This window comes from Haliotis asinina, chromosome 9, assembly GCF_037392515.1.
Source record: "Haliotis asinina isolate JCU_RB_2024 chromosome 9, JCU_Hal_asi_v2, whole genome shotgun sequence".
Lineage (NCBI taxonomy): Eukaryota > Metazoa > Mollusca > Gastropoda > Lepetellida > Haliotidae > Haliotis > Haliotis asinina.
The window spans coordinates 38,960,525-38,986,370 of NC_090288.1; the positions used below are offsets into that span (position 1 = coordinate 38,960,525).

Genomic DNA, 25,846 nt, shown 5'->3' on the forward strand with positions numbered 1-25,846 from the left:
AACAAACCAATCTCTATTGTTTTCAGCTACACATAAAACAATCCAAAATTGTTGTGCCTTTGCCCACTTTTTCAAACTCAAAACAGATGAACCCAAGATCTAAGTGCATACAGGCTGGCCTTGCAAGGAAAGTCACCTTCAGTATCAGATGTGCTTACCTGTATCTTATATTGAGAACCCCAGCATGAGTAATAGCACTTAGATTACTTGGAGGGTTCTAAAGAAAACATGGTTAGGAATAGAGCTGTACTGGATGTTCATATCCCTAGAGCGTTCTTCAGACAGGGTAATGTGTAGGAACATTTAATGCTGCTCCAAGATATTACTGGCACCAATAAGACAACAGCATCATGGCCGACAAGGCTGCAGCAGATGTGTTGACTGAGCTCATGTTGCCTTAAAAACATGCTCAGAACCCTAGGGAGTTTATAGATAGGATTCCTAGTCTGGCTCCTGTCCTGATTTATGATATCTGAATGTTGGTTTGGTGTAAGGTGGTGTGAGGATGTGTTCTGGAGGATGTTTTTGCGCAGTCCTTTTCTACCGTTACCTATACAACTGTTCCGTGGCTTGTTCGAGTTGTCCTCCTTGGCTACTGATCATGTTCCTTGCAGCTCATGCAAAGGCTGCCTTGCCTGAACCCCAGTTGAATAGTTCAGCAGATGTATACCCATCTCCCCTTGTTGAAGCAGTACAGTATATACCTGATAGTTCTCATTGCATTGTTACCTATACTGTATCTGATAGTTCTCAATGCACTGTAACCGTCATGGCTTCATTCATCCTTGTGCTTCTCTCTCTCAGAAGGAAAAACATCCATTAAGTCTGAACGACTTTGATTTCATTGATATGTCAGGTTCAAAACCGATCCCTATGAAGAACAATTGATCTCATAGATTAATCTCTGGACAATTTTCAGCTATTTTAATAGGTTTTCTTGTGGAACAAGACCAATGAATTATTGACTGCCCTGAAAAAATGTTGAAAAGGAACATTAAACTCATGGGGCAGAACCGTATTTCCTGCAATGGATGTGAAGTTTAAAACCGAATCAGAATAACAGATGCATGATTGAATAAAACATGTCAGTTATCCTTTGTTGGACACTGCTGGAAAGGGTACCTCATAAGGATAGGAAAACATCGATATTGACTCGGTGTGCCTGGTGACTGCAAGAGTTTTATGATCCCCAAGGAGTTGAGATTGATAATTCATTGTGCCATTAGACACTGACATCCAGTGATTGAGGGGAAAACGAAGCGCCTTTAAGCAGATGATCTGGAGGTTGGCTATATAACAATATGTAAATAAAAACTGAGAAAAAAGACTACTTACATAATGAAACGTTTCTAACTTTCAGCAAAATACAAGGACCAGAGCAAAAACCCATTTGTCTGTGTTAAGTCTGTTTTAGGGTAAGACAGATATACAGTCACCTTAGCACAAAGATTGCTTTGGACAACAGCACCCAGAGTCCTGTGCTATGTATAGACATAAATCAGCTAAGGGCAGGAAGTTGTGATGGTCTTATATTAGCGTTTAAGTGTTTTTTTTAAAGTTTTTTTTTAAATGAAGTGCTGGATTCATTTCCTCAAAACAAACTTATTCTTGTAAATCACATTTTTCCATGTGCTTTCGAAGTGTGAAGTTCCAAACATCTATCATAGAGCTATGATTGTTGCAAAACTCATAGTGTTATCTTGTCCTTAGTGATAAAATTGTTTTGTGGAACGGGGTGCCAGGCTCCACTAAATACACTCATAATAGTACAATACAGTATTTAACTTACAAACAGGTAATTTATTAGACCAAACATGGTAATGCGATGCATTATTCAATATACATGTAGGTGTTGTTATTACTCTCACCATAGTGCCAAGATCACTTTGTGAAATGGGTGCAGGATTCTGGAAGTCATAATAACACAGTGCATTAATAAACTCAGGTGGTTAAAGCATTGACTCTTCACGCAAAGACACAGGTTTCAATTCCCCACATGGGTACAACGTGGGAAGCCCGTTTGTGAAGTCCCCTGTCGTGATATTGCTGGAATATTGCTAAAAGTGCCATAAAACTAAACTCACTCACTTACTCACACACTCAATAGCAAACGTAGATACTAGATGTTGTTATTGGAGGGAACATGGTAACGTTCAGCACCTGGATTGCTGCAGCTGGTGGAAGGTATCTCTCCTTCACCTGGATGCACAGCTGGACAGCAAGTGGCTGCAGGCACCAGTAGGATGGTCAACACAAATAAACATGGATATTGACTTGCGATGGACACAGAGATAGCCGGCATTCTGTCCCTGATTGGTTGCCATGTGTAAGTGTACAGCAGGGTGTTACTCAAAGGTGATGGGTTATTGCATCTGGTATATGGATGGGGACAGAGAAGGGTGTTTCTGACTGGAATGGGCCAGATCGTGATTGATGCACTCGCCAGTGTGAATCCATACCTGTGGATACCATGTGTGTTGGTAGTGACAAATTGATTGATCATTAAAGGGTCATTATGAGTTGAAGTGGGACAATTGATTGAATCATTTCGTGCCTCACATTGAATTTTTCACAGTTAAAGGGTCATTTAATGAAGTTTCGTTGAAGTAGAATTCATTTGCATTTTTTCAAGAGCATTTTTAAAAAAACAAACAACAGAATTAACATTTTATGGAATTTTTGTGTGTGTCAGAGGTTCAAAAGTAACACTGTGCTGGAAATGAGATTAACATTTCTCAGGTGAGGAATTCAAAATCCGACTAAGCAGTCCCCTCGTGTTCACATTTCCCGAGTTATTTTCACCATGATGAAAGACTTCACAGTGCTGTTTCACTTATTTGATGTTTAAAAGAAATGAAAAATTCTTCAACAGAAAATAGCAAAGACCAAGTGTTTGTGATCCTTCTGCTCTAGATAACCAAGAAGGTGGTGGGAGTTGGCGGCCCACATGACTCCAATAATAGCTGTCAGAGAATGCCAGTATTGATTGAACAAATAACGTAACATATCTACCACATCAAAGTTGGGAGGGCGTTATTGACAAACTATTCTCCATTAAGTGTACCCGCTCGCCCCGGACCGGGAAAGCCTTACTTGACACTAGCTAATGGCATCAAAGGTGTATGATAGTGGGGTAAATATTGTTTCAGTATGTAGGAAACAGCTAATAACAAACTGTGGTGAAGTGAATGATAAAGCTTGGCGAAGCAGCAGGGTGGCGATGCAGATTTCGGCAGCTGCATACTCCCTCTGAAACACAACGTGAGATTCTACAAAAACAAGCTCCTCCAAGGATTGGCAGGACAAATAGGCTAGATCTTATATCCTACCTACCTGTGTCCCCAAAGAAAGAAGACAGCTGGTTTAATTTGTAAAACGTGACAGTTTAATGTTGGAAGTAACATGTGTGTGGGCATTGTCTGAACGCATTATTGTCATGTGTTGTTGGTGCATATACCATATGCTTCCTGAGCATCACTCAAAAACAAGAGAAAAAGAAAAAGATCAAGTAACTTTTTCTTGAGATCAGTGTTGAAAAATGTAAATGCAAGTCTGTGTGTGACGGCTGCAAACGTGGTTTATAGTAATCCTTGATATTTTTACCTCCCAACATATAATCCATTTCGCAAATATTGTGTTGATTTGCCAGACACAAACAGGACACAAAGAGTCTGAAAGAATATGAATGTATTATTGCAGTTCTCTTTACGAGATGAGACATCTCTCTGCAATACCGATCCTCTCCTTTATCATCCGTCAAGCCAAGATATTGATATACGTGTTTGCTGTCTGCATCCTTCAAAGAAAACCTGAAATACAAAAAAGCATAAATGTAGGTATATGTACATCCATATCCTTTGAACGAACATTGTTTTATTGCAAATGCAGACGGGTCTTGAAGGTTCCTCCTCTGATCCTAGTAATTAATACCAAAAGAAGGAGCCCCCAGCCCAAATGGTGGCCTGAGATGAAGTGGTGGATTTTGTCTGTTGTGATGTATAAGGATAAGCCTGCATGTACACATCCTGTGATGTGGAACAGTGTAGGCGTCTTAGTAGATCCCGAAGCTCATCACAAGATTTATGATTTGTTTAGGTCCTATGGTAAACAGTGGATGATCAGTTTCTGTACCAAGATAAGCGTAGATGGGTATTTGCTGACCATCTGGGGACAGTGTGGGTAATGGGGTGTTTATTTTTGTGTGATGTTTTGCAAGTTGTTGCCACATGTCTGATCTGGAAATGGAAGATGGATTAGTTTGGTCGTTTGCTGATTTCTGTCTTCGTCTGTCATCATCCTTTGTCTAATGGATTGGAAGAAGAATGAAGAGTTTATTTGCTTTTCATCAAATGACATTGCTGATTGGTTTTCGTTGGTTTATACCTGTGCTTTTCAGTTTGTTGGTTGCTGTAAATCTGACTTCTGCTTTTGTGATGGTAATGGAAGGTAGATGGTACGTCTGAAAACAAATCAAGGTAGATCACATGAGTGATTGGGTTGGGGGGTGATGGGGACCCAGCAGTATTCATGAATCGAAATTACCACCATCCACCAGTAAGGAATCATTAAGCTGATTAAGTTCAGAAAAGTTTCATCAACGTCGGCTTTCTAGCCTTAGGCAGTATGTCTGTGGTGCAATGATGTCCATTATAGTGTAAATTCTTCTCTGTATGCCCCTTGTTTCTGTACAAACTGGATGGTGCTTGTGTCCTTTCTTAAGGTCTCTTGTTCACCATTTGGCGTTGTGGAGGGGTAGCCTGGTGGTTATAGTGTTTGCTTGTCACGCTGAAGATCCGAGTTTCATTCCCCACATTGTTACAATGTGTAGCCCATTTTTGGTGTACCCTACTGTGATATTGCTAGAAGCAACGTAAAACTAAACACACACAGACTCACCATTGTGGTCCCCTGTTATGGTCCCGGTTATCGTCCCTTGTCTGAATTCAGGGATGATGATTTGCCATGATGGTTAAAGCATTGATACCTTAAGCCAATATTGTATCCCCAGCTGGACTACAACTTAAACTGGCATACAACAACTCACTGCATCACAACACTCACTCCCACATGAAGCAGTTCAGTGCTCCCATTCATTGCACACGACCTTGACTGCATTGATATGTTACATCTGTCCATCCCATCCCCCACATTCACATGTGTTGGGGGACTTAACCCACGCACAGCTTCCTGATTGTCTCACCTGGTGTGAGGTGAACCAGAGAAGGGGGATTATGTTTGCTCCAGGCCTAATCATAACAGCACCTGGAGAAGGACCTCGTCTGCCACCGTGGCCATCTTGCCTCTTTCTCCGCTCCTTGTGTGGGATGATGTTATGTATCTGCAGGTCCTTGATATTTGAGGAGGAGAGAAATGCGCAACAAATATCAACCTTGGATTCTTTCTGAACGGGTGGAGATGTAATGTTGCAAAATGCATGTTGTTCACCTGAATAAATGGATATCAATTTCTCATTGTACATATTTCTGGAATGAATAATTATTAAATGGTGGGTTGGAATGGAGGAGATATTGATCCTAGTTGTGAATCTAAGGCATCACAGTCGCTGTGGGAATGCAAAATGGTTTGTATTGTGATGAATGAACTCGGAGCTTGATTTGTGCTCAGAGTCTGTGTATTTCCTTTAGAGAAACAATGACTGGTTTGGTCTTGAGTCAAAATATTTGAGATCAATATGACCGGTGTGGCAACTTCACAACCAGATACAGTAGTAACTGGGCAGACACTTCACCGATACATTAGTATTTCTTCCCCGGAGCCAAGCAGCTTTTTATTCTCAATCAAAGAAACTCTTTGATGTCATATTTTTAGGTGATTTTCTCCACTGAGGCAGTGATTTTTTTGCATGGTGTCAATATTTCTTGGAAATGCTCAATCTTTATTAAGAAATATTTGAGTAATGAGATATCTATGTCCTAATCACAATATTTATATCTTAAACATGGCGTCGGAAGACATTTGTAACAGTGCTGTGACCTGGTGGCTGAAACATCATGCGAAAGACATGGATTCATTTATTTCTCATGAGTACCTTTAGTCGGTGTCACAGTCCCTGAACCGAATTATTTTCCCTATTGCCTAGCCCTGTCTGCAGTGCTAATGCCTTAAATGTAGCAAGTCTAGATTTCCTCAGGTTCTGAGTCTGTGGTCTCCATTGGGCTCATTTTCAATATAAGTGGGTTTATTTGTTAGAGTTGAAATGATATGTTCAGTCACTGAGTGTTATTCTAGGGTACAATGTGTGAACCTAGTATCTGGGAGCCAATCCTCAAGGTATTTGTAATGTTACATCCTGTCTTAAAACTCTACTGTATGATATGTATAGGGTGCCTGTTGTCCTCTGATAAAAGCAGCATAAAATCTAGGCTGACAAGTTGTCTTTTTTAAAATATACGTTTTCAAAAGTATCCTCAGAGCCCAGAATAATTTCTAATTTCCAGCCTAAGTATTCAGCCTTAATAAATCATTCCAGACATGTGTTGGACTTGTATTTAATTTACGTTGTAGGAGCTGGGCGACAGACTATATTACAGCATGTTCACATTCTCTCAGAACTGTTGTTCACTTCAGGAATGGTTGAAATTTTTCGGCCTTGTCCAAGTTGGTATTTAAATGGAACAATCCTGATTGCAACTAAACTACCGACTCACTCACCACAGTGGAATATCCAGGTGAAAGTGATTGTTGTCGGAAAACAATAAGAGTACAGATGTTTTCTGTGTCTGACAATACATCATGTATAGCTACCAACCAATCACTCCTCATCACGCCCCCACCTGTAGCTCAGGTGAAATATTGCTGAGTGGGCGCGGATAGTCTTTCCACACCAGTTACAAACTCATCACAGAGCGTAACATGCCGGGATACCTGCTGGCGTTCCATGCATGTGAAACACTGTTATAACATGTTTTTCCTCTCTGTCTTAAAAAAACAGCTGTTTTCAGATAGGTAACAGTGGAGATGTGCAAGGGCAGTTGAAGACTACCATAAACCATGTTTAGTATCCAAAAGAATGTGAGGGGTTTTTTTTCTGAATGATGTCTGAAATGTAGATGCCAGTTCACACACATGGTAATGTATTGTATTGTTTGTAGATATCATACGAATACTTGGTTTGATATTCACATAGTGATTTGTAAACCTCCAAGTCATCTGACAGTATTGAAGTGTAGAGGCTGGTAGCCCCATGGTTAAAGTGTTTGCTTGTCCTGCCAAAGGTCTGGGTTGATTCCCCATGTGTACAGTGTGTGAAGCCAACGTCTTTTTCTTTCTTCATTTTGTGAATTATATCACTCGCTCACAGTGTTGCAAACACCATCCCTTCTCAACTGTGATATCAATCTTTTATAGTGGACGTTGCTGGAAGCTTAACTGTATTCAGCATCTTTTTGTTTTGCTAAGAATCCTATTTACCTTCCGCACACTTCTCCTGTCTTTTCCTACAGAGTTACAGGTGAACTGAGGAAACAGGAACCACAATAAAAACAATCCCAGTGTATCACTAACTTCCTGTTGACTACAACCCATGTGCTTTTTTACCGTTCAATCCTTCTTTTTTTCTATGACTCAAGTGGTTACATATGTCCCTCTTGATTTTCTCAACATCCCCAGAAAAGCCCATGCTATTTTCTTTGTAAGAATATCATTATCACATTTGGCTATTTCACCCCCTGGTGTTTGTTTGGTTGACCAAATAACCTTTCTTGGTACTCAGTGGAGACTTGTACCTACCACAGTAACAGCTGTGGGTCACGATCGGCCCCTGGGACCCTCATCTTGTACAGCACATTAGAACATAAGCCTTAAGGGGGGGGGAAAAAGGGATGACTCCTGTTCTGGGGTTAAACAGGTAGACACAGATGGTTTGTGTTAATTCTGACTGGAAAAAAATACAAGTTGTTTTAGCTAAACAGTTTTCAATTTTTTTTAAGTGATATGAGTGTTGCTAAGGTGTTTGCCAGATGTGGTAGTCTAACAATGTTATATGAAGCTATTACAGAATATATCTATGTGCAAAACAAATTGAAGTGTAGCCCAGAAGAATCTGTTCTTTCTGAGCTGAGGCAATGTAGACTTGTCAAATCATTCTGGACTTACGTAGGTCTTCTATGTAGGTTATTCTGTCTGGTCTTGAGACTGAGGGGCAGTGAGGTAGCCTAGTGGTAGAGGTGCTAGCTCAAAATGTTGACTCAGATTTGATTCCTCACATGGGTACAATGTGTGAAGCCGTGATATTGCTGAATACTAAATAAAAGCATTGTAAAACCAAACTCACTCACTCACTCTCACTCACTCACTCACTCACTCACTCACTCACTCACTCACTCAATTAGTTTTGGAGACTACATAGGTAAGTGATGTTCAGTGACATTGGAGGACATTGTAGTACAGTTAGATTTTCATCTTTTGGTTCTAAATAGTTAAGGTGTGTGTAATAATGATAATCAATGACTTTTAAAATTATAAATAATTACATAGTAAGACTGATTGAGGAGACCCAGCAATACCTGAAGTTCAAATAGGCCTGAATGGCAGTCTTGGGGACAGACGATGTGCAGGGATAGGGTGTACCTGACAACTACAAATGTCTCACTTTCATCCCCAACCCCCATGTGTTGACTTGACCTTTACGAGTATACATATCAACCACAAGGTGTATACTGCTGCACATTCAGTACATCGTGCAGTTTTCAAGTCACTTTGGTTTGGGGATACATGTGTTATGTCAGCTTTAATGGTAATGATTTCATTAAGATTGACAACATCTGATGGTTGTGGTGTGGTTTATAAGATCATCATCATCAAAGTCCTATGACTGTTAGCAATAAACTTGAACATGTAAGCCAGTACAAGTGGTTTATATGGAGATTTAAGAGGGTGGAAATGGTGTAGGGTCGACTGTACTGGGACTATGTAAATATGGACGCCATGTTTTCGTATTTTCTGTGTATATCATTCAAGGATGTTTTGATCCAGCTTCAGGGAATTTCAAATATGGTTTCAATATGGTTACAGATATTTATCCAAGTCTACAGCAGGTAGTCATACCAGAAATAAACTACTGCTTATAATGTAAGGCGTGTCTCATATACAGTTGTATGGTTCTCCTATACTATTCTAAAGGTCTTAATATATTACACAGTTTTGTAGGATTATTTGTTTTAATTGGTATATTATGTGCTGTTATTGTTGGAATTCATGGTACATGTAATTTTACATCAAACAACTCAGCATTTCAGAGTGAATTGTGAGCCATATGCTCAGCATTTTGCTCAGCTGTCTCCCTTAAAACAATCTACACTTCTGCTGTGATCTGATGAAGCATGAGAGGTTTGATCACCTTGGGGTTATGATCTCTTTGTGAAATGGGAGCTTGGTTAATTTAATGTTGTTTTGGGTTAGTCAGTGATGTTACATATAATCATATGCATCGATATACATACTGTAACTCCCACCACCAAACACCACTTGTTTGCTGTGTGAATAAATTGTTCACTTTTACACAGAAGACATGGGAACAATGGGTGAAGCCTGTTTCGGATGTCCCCCACTGCAATATTGCTGGAATATACAATATACATAAAAAATCACTCACCCATTGAATGATTATTGTAAGCGATTTGCTGGAGCAGTACTTCTGTTCCGAGGATATGAAATCTTAATATTTGCCCATGGAAGATACTGTAGTGTAATATTATATTGGCTACATTACATTAGCGTAATATCGCAGGACGTGTGACATCATAAGAGTTTACAGCTATGATGTCACAAAGCTAATGCCTCTGTCACAATAGTATTAGGCCTTGCTTGACTCACAGAAAGCTGAAAGACATCACACTCTATACCAGGCAGTTTCTATCAATTTATGTTTGAGAGTAATAAACAGAATACTAAACTCTCTTTTGTGAAATACCATATTTATTAAACTTGTGAAAGATTTAGTATCAAGTAATTGAAATCATTAACTTGTTTAATAAAAATGATATTACACAGAAGAATGTTTAGTATCCTCTAAATATATTTTAACACACCTTGTCATTGACACTAAGTAACAATGGTAGCTGATGACTGACTGATGCTGATTGCAGGTATTGATGATGGTGGGGACGTGGACCGGGATCTGCTGGCTGGTATCTATGCTCGAGTCAGAGAACAAGAGTTTCGCTCTGGTGTGGATCACGTGTCACAAGTCGCCAAGGTGGAACAGACAATAGTTGGAAAGAAACCGGTATGAAAGTCTAGTGGTGTTTTTTTGTGTTTCTTATTTGTTTTGTTTTTTCATTTTGTAAGTCAGACAAAATATGTAAACCCAAAAAGGAATATTGCACATAAATATTAAAAATACCTGTCCAGTCTATAGATCATGGAATTTAGTTTCTGAAATGAACATTTTCATTAAAAAAATACAACCCCAAAATATAATCATCTCAGCGGTCATAATAAAATATAATTAAAAGAAGCCCAGACACTAGACTTGCCACATAAAGGCGCTCTTAGATATTGGATACATTTGTTTTAAGATATAGTTAATATGATATTTGAGTTTCAAAGAGATCCCCTTCCCTCTATTACAACCTTATTCTGGATTTTTAAACTCAAGTAATGCTTCACCTATAGAGAGCTTGATATTCTTTTTAAAAAAACAAAGTAAAAAATGATGCTTTAAAAAAACTATTTATCAAGATAGTTAGGTTCATATTATGTAATCAGAATGAAAGCATGCATAATTTAACAGTTGATTAGAATAAACAGTCTTCTTGGTAATATTTGCATTTTTTGATTAGTTAAACGAGGTGACTCCACTCAGCTGAAACTGATTAGTTGCTGTGTCTGTCAGTCACCCTCCTCGTGAGAAACTTGTGAGAAAGTAGACCACTTTCTTTGTGTTGTTCCCACCCCCACAGCTGAGCATCTGCAATAAACTACATGCCTCCACTGCATGCTCATGTTCAAATAAGCTTGGAACACTCAAAAAACCAACAGTTTGACCTGATTTGATGAATCTAAACCATATGTGCATCACAATGAAAACAGCATGTCACAGAAGACATATTACCACAGGACTACTGTTTGCGCAATCCAGGGTAGCACACTGACTATATGACCATCACAGGATCTGGGTGTTGTTCATTGTTGTCCCACAAGAGACCCCTAACCCCAAACCCTGCTGTGATGACAAGCTGGCTGTTGTTGCTGCCGCTATTGGCTTGCTGTTGTCTGCAGCTGATAACTGGAACATGGCCAAAATAAATGTGACTTGCTCAACAATGTCATTGTTCAGCTGCTGAAAAAATTGTACAGTGTTTGGAATGATATCCCAGCCATGTGTGTATATGCAAAAAGAGCATCATATTTCGCAGTGTGAATATTTCACAAAATAAAACCTGTTTGTTAAAATTGGACTCTTTTGAATGGCACTGTTGTTGTGTTTATAAGGCAGTCTTAATGTATTACATTAGTTATTTTTCTTCATTAGAAACGTCCAAGGTGGTATCGTAACTGTGAAAGTAGTTGTGAAGAAAATATTCTTGTTGACTTCTGAGAATGTAACAGCAACTGTAAATCAAATCTTCAGATGTCATTAGAGTTCTGACCCCACCCCACACAGTGTACATAGTGTAAGCCTATCAGTGTGCCTGAGTTGTCTCCCTTGCTGTCTTTTGTCCATCAGGGACTGCGTCTGCCACCACAAAGCTGCTGCTGGTCCTAATGCACAAAGAACATTAAACTGTCATCAAGCCAGACTACACTTAAATCTTATGTGGCATTTGAAAATTTGAAGAAAAAAACATTAAAAAGAGATATTCTTGAAATTTAAAGGGAGTATACTTGCTGATAAGTTGTTAAATGCTCCATTACAAAGCTTAATGGAAAAATACCAGCAGGAGACCTGAAAAAATGCTTAAACATTTTTTTGTTATCCCCAAAAATAGTTCATTGTAAAAAATCACTTGAGGTATTTTACCTTTTGTGTGTATATTGTGGTGCTGGTGAATTTGGATGGAAATTATCCTCCCTATTGCGAATTTTTCTTGTGAAAAGATTGTTTTGTTTGTGTAGATGAACTGAAGATTTCATCTTTTCCTTTGTTCTTGCAGGCTCTTACCCTGCCCTGGCGACGTCTGGTGTGCTACTGTCGACTCTATGAGGTCCACGACCCAAACAAGAAAGAAAAAATTGGTCTCCATCAGAGAGAAGTGTTTCTGTTTAACGACATGATCCTTGTAAGTGTAAAGGCAGACAATCTCTAAAGTATCCAGTGTTTGAATGAGGGCAAATGGAAACAGGATGAAACAGTGTTTTACCTGGGTCTTGTTTCAAAGTGTTTTACCTGACATGAGCGGGCTAGGCGGCTGACTTTGTGTGCTGGCGATTAGGTGCCTGACTCTGAGGGTGCGGGTTCGAATCCCGGATGGGACTCAACCGAAAAAAGTACTAGAATTTGTACTTTACTAAGAAAGTGAAATCCCAAATATGACATATGTTGCATTTGTCCCACAGTGTTTTACCTGGGCCCTGTCCCACAGTGTTTTACCGGATTCTGTTACACATTGTTTTACCTCGGGTCTGTTACACAGTGTTTTGCCTGGGGTCTGTTACAGTGTTTTACCTGAGCTTTGTCCCACAGTGTTTTACTGGTTTCTGTTACTCATTGTTTTACCTCGAGTCTGTTACTCAGTGTTTTACCTGGGGTCTGTTACACAGTGTTTTGCCTGGGGTCTGTTACAGTGTTTTTCCAGGGGTCTGTTACACATTGTTTTACCTGGGTCCTGTTCCATATTGATTTATTTGGGCTTTGTCCCACAGTGTTTTACCTGGGCTCCGTTACACATTGTTTTACCTAGGGTCTTTACAATGATTTGCAGAAAAAGTGTGCAAACCAAGCTAGAAATTAAGAGAAATGTGTTACATATGATGTGGTCATTATTCCTCAGGTGACAAAAATCTTCAGCAAGAAGAAGAGTGGAATAACATATGCTTTAAAGAACTCTGCATCTCTCTGTGGAATGCAGGTTTTCCTGTTTGAAACTTCACGTAAGTAACATTGTGTTATCTCAACTTGGCCATTGATTTTCCACTTATGCCCTAACCTTTTACGTTCATTCTCTGACTCTTTGTACATATATTTGTATATCTCAATAAAGTATATAAATCAATACTCACTCAGTATGTGCGTGTTTGACGTACCTTGCCAACAGTATTGATTTATAAATATTTCCATTTGTAAGAAACCAGTACATCTAATTATGTAGGGTTGACTTGTGAGTGCGTTTAGACAAACCTGTTAGTTTATTGAAATTATTGATTTCTGTTTCAGATTATCAATTTGGCATTCAGCTGAATAACACTTTAGATGGCAAAGTTATACTAACTTTCAACGCCAGAAACGATCATGACAGGCAGAAGTTCGTAGAAGATCTCAAAGAAGCCATTATGGAAGTTAGTGGACAAGAAGTTATTCTAATATTCTTTCACTTCTTGTAACATTTGCATGATAAATTCTTCATGAAATGATCTTATTATGAAATGAGGTTACCAACAATGCATTTGAATCAATTCTTTTCAAACCTTTATGCCTTTTAAATATTTTTAAAAATTTCTATTTGAAAACATGATATTTGAATAATGATGAAGGTAAAGAATGTCAGCTCTCAGTTTACACATGCATCAGTGAAAGAATTCCTTTGTGGCAGACTGTTTCTGTTGTTAGATAAACAAAAAACAATGGTAGCACTAATGTTCGCAAGAATGTTAAAAGAGACCAGAATATTTCAAAAGGAGACGGCCAGAAAACTTAATTTGACCTTAATAGTAAACCAGCGAGTCAGACATCACTGATCGTTGATTCAATTTCACCACTAGTCCAAAGCCTGATGATGGGTCTGATATGCTTACATAATAATAGCCCATATATACTGACCAATGAAAGTTGTGAATATTTGGGTTGGGGTGGGGAGATGCTTTTTTTTTAATTACCTAATCTGTTTTCACAACAAACAGATATGCAAAAAAATATTCATGAACTCTGTTTTTTTTTGTTCAGTATAAGGACAATTTCAGTGTACTGAAAGTGATATGGAGAGACAATTTTAGGCTAACAGATTAAGAAAGCTTTCACATGAACTGTATAGTCAGGTAGTTTCTGTGCATTGTTTATTGAGATGTGCAATGTTCACAGACCAACGGCATGGAACAGCTGCGCATAGAAGAGGAACTACATCGACATCGGACCAACCACAACACGATAGAGAAGCACTATGCAAATGACGACTCACGGGTACTAATGTACGATCACATGAAGCCCTCAGACCCTGCCGTAAATAGACTGTCCGCGCCTGAGTGCGGAGGCTTGAAGAAACACACTCTCTCCAACTCCCTCACTGACTTGTGTGAAGGTATGCATGTGCATGCTGCATGGATGGTTATTTTGTTCGCAAGTTTCGCCTCTTTCGTTGATGTAGGAAGACCCATCCAATCACATCACACATCTTGATATTTAAAAAATAACGAGATCAAATATAGTTTTCACTGAAGGATGGGCCGACCTATAAGGTCACGATAAAGGAAGTGTTAATTTCTTTTCCATAGTTTGTATGTTTTTTTCTTTACCCAACTGGGAGATAAATCCTGTTTGGTAAAGACATGAAAGATAATAAATGTCACATACCCATTTCCTTTATCATGACATTATATTACAAGAAGTATACATGTGTGTTATAGGTTTTCATCTCAGATAAACTTTTATAGACATACAAATCTGCAAGGATGTTTATAGAGAAAATTTCACGTATAGCTAATTTATCCAACATTTGTAACATATCAGTATATATCCTTTCTAAATTTTGAACAAAGAGTTGTTACTTGTGTCAGCTTATTGCAATTTTGAAATGGAAACGAAAATAATAAAACTTAGTTGTTCTTATTGTATAAACAGAATAATTGTTTAGCACCAGTCAGGGAATGGCTAGATGGAAAAAGATAAGAATTCAAGCTGTTTACATCATTTTCTCCTCTGTGTAATTATTTTTGTTTGAAAAACGTTTTTTAAAAAAAGCTTCAAACAGAGATAAAATTGCCATATCCTGATCTGGTGCTGTGAGACGAGAACCTATCATGGATGTTAGCTTCCTCATTAAAAGTGAACATTGATAAATGTCTGTATCTCAGATCATGTCATCTTTCTCGTAATGGGCATCTCATTTTCCTGAATAAATATGGCTATTTTTAGCAGCTTTAGTGAAGCTCAGGTTTTATGGTTGTCGTCAGGTAGGCTGTTCTGGTACTGTGTACACTCCCCCTGAAACCAGTTGTGCTTTTTCTCATGTGCTTTTGCAACGTGTTTGACTTGGCTGAAGATAACACAGCAAGTTCTACCCAGTCCCTTGTTGATGTGATGGTTTGATCCAGTGAAAATAATGTTTTGTGTAACCTTACATGCAAGATGGACCCTTCCAATGCAGCTTCACAGTTTGAATGAACACTTCTGTTTCACTAATTGATGTTCTGCCCAACCATTACTTTTCAAGTTTGGAGTTTTCCAAAACCATCAAATAATTGTATTTTCTGATGGTGTTGCTTATCAAACATGTATTTCACCTCTTTAATCAAATTGTTTTTAAGAATTCAGAAACATCATTCCCAATTTCAAACACCAACCCAATATTCAAGGATGATAATCTGCCTCCAAAATGGCCTAAAATGACACTACCAACAGGTTGATGTCAGTATCAGTTTGCTAGAAATGCATAAAATCTAGGAAGAGTAATTCACTTCAGGAGAAGATCAAAATTATGTAAACAATTGATATCCAGTTACCAAAACAAAAGTTAATGGGATGGGGCTAGTAGTTAAAGTGTTCGCTCGTCTTTCTGCGACCCAAGTTCAAGTCCCCACAGGGCTACAATGTGTGAAGTCCATTTCTGGTGTCCCTCGCAGTGATATTTCTAGAATATTGTTATAAGAGTCATGAAAACTTACCCAACATATATTACCGGAAAACCGGGACAAACAGACTTCCACATGTTTATGTAATTGGTGTTTGAAAAAGAGTGCCTTCTTGTACACGTGGATGCACAAGTGGACCTTGATGTTCCACTCACATGTCACAGTGTTTCTTTTTGTAGATAGTGAAATCGGTGTCCCCACAGCTGTCTGTCTTCTGCTTATCCAATGTGTTGTTTCCAAGCAACAATGTTTAGTTTTACTTGCTGCAAGCTGTTGTTAGGAAACACTTCCTGGTTTCTGCATGAAGCGGCACTGCTTCAGTTCCATTCAACCTGCGAGTTCGTGCAGACATTGAAAACCAGTTTTAGGAGGGAAACCCCCTGCTTGATGTTATGGCTGACGTTAACACGAGCTCGTCATCAGGACATTACGTTCCACAGCTTATCTTACTTGTTCATTTTAACGCCACATCATTCATTTCACGTCATACATGATCAGTTCTTGTCATCTGTTTTGAGTTTATTTTGAGTTGTATCGGATTTCTGTCTTCTGTGTTGTCAAGTTTTTTTTATTTCATTATTATTTTGCCAATATATCACGTCGCATATCACCGTGGAAACAGCTTCAGCTAGCTGTTGTTTCACTAGTTGGTAGATGGTCTCCTTACATCGGTGTTGTTTCTTGTTGTTTCCTGTGTGGAGTTCAAGCCTCTCTCTGGGTGTCGGACAGTAATCAGTAATCAGTATGAAATCATATTTGTTATTTGCAGTTTAACATTCATTACTTCTGGGTAAGTTCATTGTTGTCGTTGATTTTTGAAGGCTTGTCCAAGGATAGTTAAGAATTGAAGGTTAGCTGCTTCTAAGGACAGGTTAGTTCAGTTAAAAGGTCTGCTAAATTAGTGTTTCTCCTTGAACTAATTTGACATTTTCTTTAGGCGATTTTAGACATTTCAATCATGATCAAAACTTTTATTGCTGCGATGTAATTTCAGTCCTTTATGAGAAACAAAAACATTTTTCAAGTGAGATGATTATGTTATGGTGTTGTGTGTCTGATTTTGAAGTGGGAATCATCATCATCATCATCATCCATGATCAGATTCATTATTCGTAATCAAATGCATTCATGTTGCTAACAGACAAAATCACATCAGTGTCCTCAGTTACAAAAAGTTGGAACGTGTTTGTTGTGGTAACTGTGAGTGTGAGAATTGAATGAGTTTCAGATTTAATGTGACATATCAGTGTTTTAACTATGAACTCATGAGCCATAACTATGAAAAAACCTCGTGAATGTGTAAAACAGAATCACCAGTTATCATCTCAGTTAACAGTGCTTGGAACTTGATATCTACATTAATATACGGACATTCACTGAAACAGAAATAATACAAAATTCTTCAGGATCTGATAGACCAAATGTCAGAAAGATTCATTGAATGTTTCCTTCGAACTTGACATCCAAAAGTAATATAAAAGGACTTTCTCAAAAATTGAAACAAAATACAATTCTTTAGGGTATAAACCAGACATCTGCCAGATTCATCTTGCACTTTTAATGCATCACAGCCATATTGTCTCCTATCAGAGAGATGCTACAGGTAACATTACAGCCATATTGGATTAAGTTTTTCCCTATACGCTACTGCAGTGCTGGGAGTATGTGTCAGTGTTTTGAGTCTGTGTTTTGTGTTTACAGCTCCAGGGATGAAAAGAGGTAGTAGTGGTGCTTCGCTGGATAGCGGGGTGGTGAGTACTTTTACTATAGCATAGATGTATACTCTAGCAGCAAGCACGACAGTGCCCATAGTGTTGGATAGTGATTGTTTTGAGTTGTAGCATCTCTCAGCCTCCCTAATAGATGCATCTAGTTTCTAGAGTCTTAGGCCTGGAATTGTGAGGTGAAGGGAAACAGGGATTAACATTGCACTTAAGAATGTTTCGCTCATATGATGACGTGTATGCATGGTGGCTTGAATTAGCCTAGACTTCTGCTGCTTTTGTATTGCTAGCTCACTGAGATACTCACTGAGATAGTATAATAGTCCACTCAGACACTTTATACTGACTCTGAGCCGACCAATCCTTGTACCCAATAAAGCTGAGTGCCAGGCAGGGACCAACAGGTATCATGTTTTAGCATCTTTTGGTATAACATGGCCAGGTATCAAACCCATGACCTTCCTCTCTTCTGAGCAGACGCTCTAACCACTACACCAGAGAGGCGGTCATTCTGAAATAGTACAGAGCAGAAATGTATTTTCTGTCGGTCTCATCTGATTGTGGTCTGAGGACTCTGTTGTGGATACTTGCAGTAAGGTTTAATGGTAGAATTTCATGAAAATATATATCATGCTGTATATTAGCTGTGTTCCAGAGTGAGAATGTATTTATGCTGCTTTTATCAATAATTCAGCAGTATCATGGCCAGGGATTCCACTAACGGGCTTCACCAATGTGCCAATGTGGGGAATAGAACCCATGAGGGGTGAACGCTTTAACCATTAGGTTACCCCAACACACCCTGTGTTTCCCAATGTGTCATAAAGGTCAAGGTCATGCCTCCCTTGATTTCAAACACTGAGTAACTTATCTGAGTTTGTGTTATGAAATTATGAAACGCTGTGTTGGATGGTACTTTCTTTGTAAATAACACCTATTAAATCAAGCCTGCACTTACAGCTATATGTTTGTTTTGATGATACAGTTTTGCTGACTAAGCTGTTTTGCACAATATTGGTAAATGTTGCTTTTCAACACTGTTGTAGACATTTGGCACAGTTGCATCCTAAGACAACAAAAACTGACAAAGATAAGGAGTTAAGGAGGTAAACAAGACGTTACATAATTCATATTGCACATGGAATCATCTCAGAGTGAAACAAGTCGATGGTTTTCCAGTTGGAGCTCTGTGGAGGTTTTGTTATCAGAGGTGACCTAGAGGAGCCTCAGGATAGTTTTGTGTTTGTGGTAGCCATGGATCACCCCGTCAGTCTGATGGCTTCAGCAGGTCTTCATGTGATAATGAACTATCAGAAATGGATCATGTTCAGACAATCAAAACATAGGAAGCCTCGATGTATTTTTGCCTGGTCTAGAGTCTTGTTTTGATGGACGTCTGTCATTTGGGGAAAACACCAAGTCGAAGGTTCTTTGCAGTTATTTCTAATGCAGTGTGTATGTTGTTGGAATATGATGTTAAAAGATTGTGTCACAAAGGTAGATTGAAACTAATGATGTATGTTCTCTCCCGAGGTGTGGTTGTTGTCACGATGATGAGATATAGCTGAAATATTGCTGATTGCATTATATACAATGTTCTCAAATCATTCCCCACAGACTGGGGGAATATTGCTGAGTATTGTGTTAAACAACAAACAAGCAAAACAAATTTGTTTCCATAGTGATGTTGCGAGTCAATGAAAGTATGTTGCATCAGCATATGGCTAATGTTATGAATGCTTCAGATATATACTTCCTTTGAAAAGTTTAGACTCACTAGCCTTAATACAGCCACTTACTTCAGGCAGCGCTTCTAGACTAGATTGAGCAAAATATTCCTTACTGATGTGTCGTAAAACAAATTTGTAACTTTGAAAAGATAATTGTCATGAGTTCAGTAAAAAATGATGAAAAAAAAAAAACAGTGAAAATTTACCAACTCTCAACACAACTACTCACCAAATTGCAGCTGTTCGCACACACTATATTTGCACGTTTTTCAGCAATTTGACGCGTGATCCTTGTGCTCTCGTCATCTTCATAAGGTTTGCAGTTGGTTCCCCAAGTGGAGAAAATCATCTTCAATGTGACCATATACATATACATATACTTATAGCACTCACTATATGTTATGTGATTTTAAACAATGTAGAAGGAAGTATGTTTGATGCTACAAATGTTTGTTTTGTTCATGTGTGTCACTGTCCATGTTTGTGATTGCAGGTATCTGGTAGTGTCGGGAGTGCCAGCAGCCGAGAGGATGCCCCCCTAAGCCCTGGAGCTTCCCACCTACACAACCTTTCCTCGGGGTCACAGGGGGGCGTCACCAAGGCACTGGGACGTCGTAACAAGCTGTCACAGGTCCAACTGAAGGCTGGGCTTCCGGAGGGGACAGAGGTGTGATCAGGCAGCGCTAAATTAGGGCACTTCTCAAGGAAACTTTGGATGTCTCGACGTGGGTTGCAGGCTAGGGAATCTGGTTTCTGAACCTTCAGACTTCACATTTTGGCCTCTCTGACCCAAGGCCTAATGATCCTACGTTGGCCTTTAGATTTTAAAGGTCTTATACAGCATTGTTCTGGCTGGATTATATTCTGACCAGAGATTTGACCATCACATATTTAGATCCTAGAATTTACTTAGGATTTTGTGGCTGAGGCTTTTGTCCACACTTAGGGCCTCATTTTACTTCATTGTGAATAGACTCCACCAATCTGTGGGCACTTTGCTAGCATCTGACTGTGCTTCAGACTTAAGTTATGGAAGAGAATTAAAAATGATATCAAACGTTTATCAGATGGAGCAGAAATTAAGTCAGGAAGCTGTGGCAGGTATTCTGGCTGTTGTGGACCATATTGTTACCTCAGTTGAATACTGGACACTTGTTTGGTCAGACGCCTGTAGAAAGGTCAAGGTCAAGGACTCTCTGGGACCATACTGTGACCTCGATTGAGGCCAAACTCCCTCTCAGTAGTAGTAACACAGTAGGTGAGTCAGAAACCTGTGCTGCAACACTTTGGGACCATATCGTTACCTCAGCTGAGACTGAACGCCACCCTTCCCCAGACACTGCTAGATTCTAGAAGCGTGCCCTTGTCTTTCAGTTCACAGTAGGCACAGCAGGAGGTTCTATCAACACAGTCTAGATTCATCATTTGTGAGACAATGGCTATGGACATTGATAGACTTTACATGGATGGTATAAGATCCACTCTTTAAGTGCTGTGATTGTATACGATGTAGCTATGCACGGACATATTAAGCCTGGCGGAGTTGTCTGCCCATTGGTCAGATTCAGGCTGTTGGATTAATCCGGGAACTTTTGTCAGTCAACACAGATGAGTGCTTCTAGGTAACTACGAAACGATGCCAGAGAAGTCGTCACCCAGATAAAGGTTCTTGTGTGTAGACGAGTGTCGTTAACATCAGTCCTACGTGGCCGACATATCAGTCTGTCTGTGTGTCTCTTTCTGTCGTAGAGGAACCTCACTTCCGAGTTCTGTATAAGTAGTGTAGATTGGTCTGAAGTGACGAGAGTGTAAGATTGACACCAAGTGTGAAAGCTGTGAATGAGAACGAACAATCTGCAGAAGTGACAGCCATTTTCTTTTTCTTCGTTCCAGTGATGAAATGTATATACAAATAATTGTTCGTAATTATTTAGAGCCAAAGTTATATTTGGCAGAATGTTATGTTAAAATGGTTAATTTATTACAAAATTCCTATACCAAACTATCTTTGTTACTATTTAATGCATGAGTTATACAACCTCGGACTATTTATGCGTGTCATAATATCTCTTCTGATGTCAGCATCGAGTATGGTCAGATTATTGTTAAAATTTCTCAAGTTCTGCTTTAAACTTGTATTCAAACAATTCTTCATTTTAATTACGCAGTATGATTTTTTAAGTCATAGTGATAACTTCAGTATTATTGTTAATATGGACATGTTTATTGAAGTCTAACTCAACTGTTCTGGAACTGTATTTGATTTGATTGTACATAAAATGAAGTATTCTATACATTTGTTAATCAGAATTTGTTGTCAGGTAAGCTTTTTTTCTACATTTGTATATTTTCCCTAGTGTTTTCTTACTGTTTTTCCTGCAACTGTTTGTCAACATGTCAGTTTTACATATTCAGAACGAAGTTGTAATTTTAAAAATTGAATATTTATTGTCACTGTAGATCAAAGTGTTAGCTAGAGTGCATGGGAGGAACGCATGAAGGAGAGATTGGTTAGATATTGTACAGTTGTAAATACCAGTGTGAAGAGATCTGTAGACACGCTGTGTCCCAACCCTCATTGTATCTCTAGAGGTAGCTTATTTATGCATCCTAGACAACTCCTGTACATACACGAGCTGTCCTTGAGCTCCTAACACCGGTCACTGCAGCCTCTGATTGGCTAGTTCTGTACATAGTTTGTGTAAGAAACTCTAGGGGAGGTAACTCTCTGGTAGGGGAGATAACCTAACCCACTACTCGGGTGTTGTTTTCTCAATGCCAAAAATAAATCAGAAACAAATGTTACTATTTTGTTTTTTGTGTTAGTATTTGATGTATGTGGTAACTTTATTTTAGAAGTTGTTTTGTTGTTTTACTTTTTGAAGAAACTAGCCCTATCTGACCCTGTAAGCCTTTCAGATGATCTGAGCCACCATGAGGATTTCACTCATGAGTGTGCAGGACTATTAAATCCTGGACAACCAGCAAGTGACACATGTGGCAATGAAATTGTTAAAATCTAAATATTTTTAGATATTTAAATACTTACCTTACCATAGATCCATAGCATATTACCTCAAGCTTCGCTTAGTAGGAGATCTGACGGAGTTGAATGGCTACCTCGCAATCGACGACTGTCATGATACAGAAGTATGTGGATCTCCCCACTGCGCATGCATGCAGACTCCAAGAGAACTTCACTTTTACTTCTTGATGAGGAGCATTCAGCATTGGGAGGGACTGAATTCCCTATGGGAAGGTAAGTATTTAAATATCTAAAATATTTAGATTTTAACAAATTTTTTACTTACCTTACCATAGGTTTATAGCATATGGATACAACAGACAGGACAGTGGTGTAGGACTCCAGAGGACCATCAGTGTCTTAAGATCCCACATATGCCTCAGGGCAGCCGGACCACCGCAACTGTCTCTCGTGAAGGTCACTGGAACCAAAATCAGAGTAGTAGGTCACATACTAACCACCGGAGGGGTACGGTACATTATCTCATGTCAGTACAAGACTCCCATAGACCAAGGTAAGTAAAATCATACCTTATAGGGCGGAAGGACGCGTGAGTTGCTGTGCAACTACTAATGGTCCAAAAGACTGCAGCCCCTATCTTCCACTGCTAAATCCCGAAAGTAATGGCTAGCAAATACTGAAGAGGACCGCCAGAAGCATCCAGCGATAATGTCAGGAACTCCACAGTTCCTGTGCAGGGCCATAGTCGAGGCTAACGCCTGAATCTCGTGCGGTGTTGAAGACTCTGTGCGTCGAAAGCCACCAGGATGGTCTGCCTCAACCATAAGGCAACTGTGTTCCTGGTGACTTCCCCTTTAGCCGTCGCAGAAAAAGGCAGGAACAACCTCTTCCTAGTTCCCCGACGAGGAGAGGACTTCTTGATACATAATCTGAGAGCCCGAACCAGACAAAGTAACTGTTCTTCCCGAATCTCTGGTCTGATGATGGCAGTAAGAGTGGGGATAGTGAATAATCTGTCTGGTTGACCTGGCAGTTGGTTCCTCGCCAGGAAATCCCAGAGAAGGCCCAAGTGTGCAGCACCATGTCTGGTCTGTTCAAACTGTACCCTAGTCACATCCAGCGCATTAATTTTGCTAACTCTCGCCGCTGTAGCTTATGCCAGCAGAAACACTGTCTTCCTTGTTAAGTTGTCAAACGATGCCCTGTTCAGCGGCTCATAGGGGCAACCTCTCAAGTGCTGTAGCACAACATTCAGGTCCCCTTTTGGTCCTCCAGCTTGAACGCCTTCAAAATAGTGATTCATTCGGGGATCTTCGAGACCTTCCTATCTCCTCTGACAGCTAACACTGAATTCAATAGTACTGCCACTGAACTTACTTGAACACCGCAAATAACGTAAAAACTCAGGAATTGGGGTGACGCTAACAGCGGGTCTTGCGACTTTTGGGCACAGAACTTCTCAAATATAGCCCACTTGTCATCATAGAGTGATCAGGTGGAAGCTTTGTTCGCCCGGGTAATGATCTTGGCCCGGGTAATGATCTTCTTTTGTAAATGGTCCAGGCGCATAGATGAAACCGCGCCGGGTCCAGTTGCAGTGTCCGACTGTGGGGATGGCGCATCAACTGATCCCATTTTGGAAGCCGGAACGGATTTGTTTCTGCGAGGCAGCACAATTCTGGGAACCACGTCCTGGCTGGCCACCAGGGTGCGACCAAAAGCAGATGGATCCTCACCGTGAGCTTGAGTACCGCTGGAACTAGTACTGGTGGCGGGAAGGCCTACGCATCCAGTCCTTCCCAAGACATCATCAGGGCGTTGACCGCCCAAGCTGCCAGGAAGCTGAGCGTTGAACTTGGTGGCAGATAGGTCTATCAGTTTTCCCCTGTCTCAAAATCAGCCATACCACCGTCGCGTTGTGTGAAACAATCAGTAGGTTTGAGTGGTGTAGCATCGATGCCCAGTGGCTTACAGCTTGAGATTGATGTGCCACTGCTTCTACATCGGACTAGAGCCCCGAGGCTGTCCAATTGTTTAGGTGCGCATCCCAAACCTGGAGTGATGTGTCAACAAATAGTTGTTGGTCCTGCACAAACTTGGTCAAACCCTGTCTCAGACATTCAACTCGATTGTCCACCAGCGCAGGTATTGGTGATGTACTGAAAGCAACAGGCACATCGTAACATCGTCTGTCTGTATGTATGCGCCAACGTGAATAGGCCCAACAGAGACTGCCACTCCCTGATCCAAACACGGTCGTACTTTGTCTGGAACAGGCCCCCGATAAACACCAACTCCTGTCTGAGATGCAACTGCGACTTTTCCCGGTTGATTAACCATCCTAACTGCTCTAGAAGACGGATGGCTGTCTGTGTAGCAACTGGGGTTCGAACTGGTTGAGTAAGAGTTCAACCCATACATAGACGATTGCTATCTGCCTGAGTTGAAGAAATCGACTGACAGGCGTCGTGATTCTGGTAAATGCCAAACAGTAGGACCCGCCACTGGTAATGTCGACAATCGAATACAAACCTCAGAAACTTATGATGGGAACGTGCAGATACGCATCCTGTATGTCGAGACTGCACAGCCATGTTCCCGGGACCAACTTGAGGCGCAGCTGTTCCAGATATACCATCTTGTAGTGAGGAGGCTCCATCAAATGACATTCATTGAACGCTGCAATGTTGTGGATCATGAGTAGCTTGTCGGAGTCCTTCTTTGGAATGAGGAAGACCAGAGTGTAGAACCTAGGTGAGAGGCGTGGGTCCAACACTTCCTCGATGGCACACTTCCCTAATAACACCTCAATGTTGTCCGCCAGCAACTGACGCTGCGCCTCTGGATACACCCGCGCCAGCGATTGAGATGTCAACAGTGGAGGATTTATGATCGGTAGTTTGTAGCCCCTCTTCAGGATTCCGGTAACACTTCGAGGATGGACCAGTTCCTCCAAAAGATGCCCAGTCTCCCGTCTACTGGTGTAGGGAAAACTGGCACGGCTGGGGGTGGGAGGTGACACCCTCAACGTCTCTGAAAGGGGCGCTTCCCCTTCCCTCTTCCGGGGGTGGCAGGGGTGCCCCTGGTTGTGTCTGACGGCTTGCGACAATTTGCTGCCAGATTGCCCTGACCTCGACCTCTGTCACGAAAGGCAGAAGATAGGGCCTCTAATGCTGACAATGATACTTCAGTGTTAGTTAACGCCGCATGCTCCTTGTAAACACGAAGTCTTCATTTAGGGAGGATATGGCGTCAGCCACCTTGGGATGTGGCGGGATCATTAGTTCCGATTCCACTCTAATAGCCCTAGCGCTGTCTATCCATGATGCTGCGGAAGGGAAATCTAGGGGCCTATCCGCTATCCAGTTGCACGTAGCAGGTACGAACCCTCCTTCTCATCCACATAAGCGGGGTCCTCCTCATAGTCGGGGGAGAAGTACTGC

The 25,846-nt window shown here is 40.3% G+C and overlaps 1 protein-coding gene across 4 annotated transcripts in view; it reads left to right on the forward strand.

Annotated features, from left to right (window-relative positions):
- The window catches only part of LOC137297027 (IQ motif and SEC7 domain-containing protein 1-like), a 175,105-nt gene extending 152,888 nt beyond the window's left edge, over nt 1–22,217 (forward strand). For 3 of the 4 annotated variants that reach the window (XM_067828973.1, XM_067828975.1, XM_067828976.1), the window contains exons 7-13: nt 10,107–10,246; nt 12,117–12,242; nt 12,954–13,053; nt 13,337–13,458; nt 14,198–14,414; nt 17,665–17,714; nt 19,911–22,217. In XM_067828973.1, the coding sequence (XP_067685074.1) occupies nt 10,107–10,246; nt 12,117–12,242; nt 12,954–13,053; nt 13,337–13,458; nt 14,198–14,414; nt 17,665–17,714; nt 19,911–20,090 (935 nt within the window). In that variant the 3' untranslated portion in view covers nt 20,091–22,217. Of the gene's footprint in view, nt 1–10,106; nt 10,247–12,116; nt 12,243–12,953; nt 13,054–13,336; nt 13,459–14,197; nt 14,415–17,664; nt 17,715–18,733; nt 18,794–19,910 lie in introns of all 4 variants that reach the window. The other variant, XM_067828974.1, reaches the window with a different exon arrangement.
- The last annotated feature ends 3,629 nt before the right edge of the window (nt 22,218–25,846 follow it).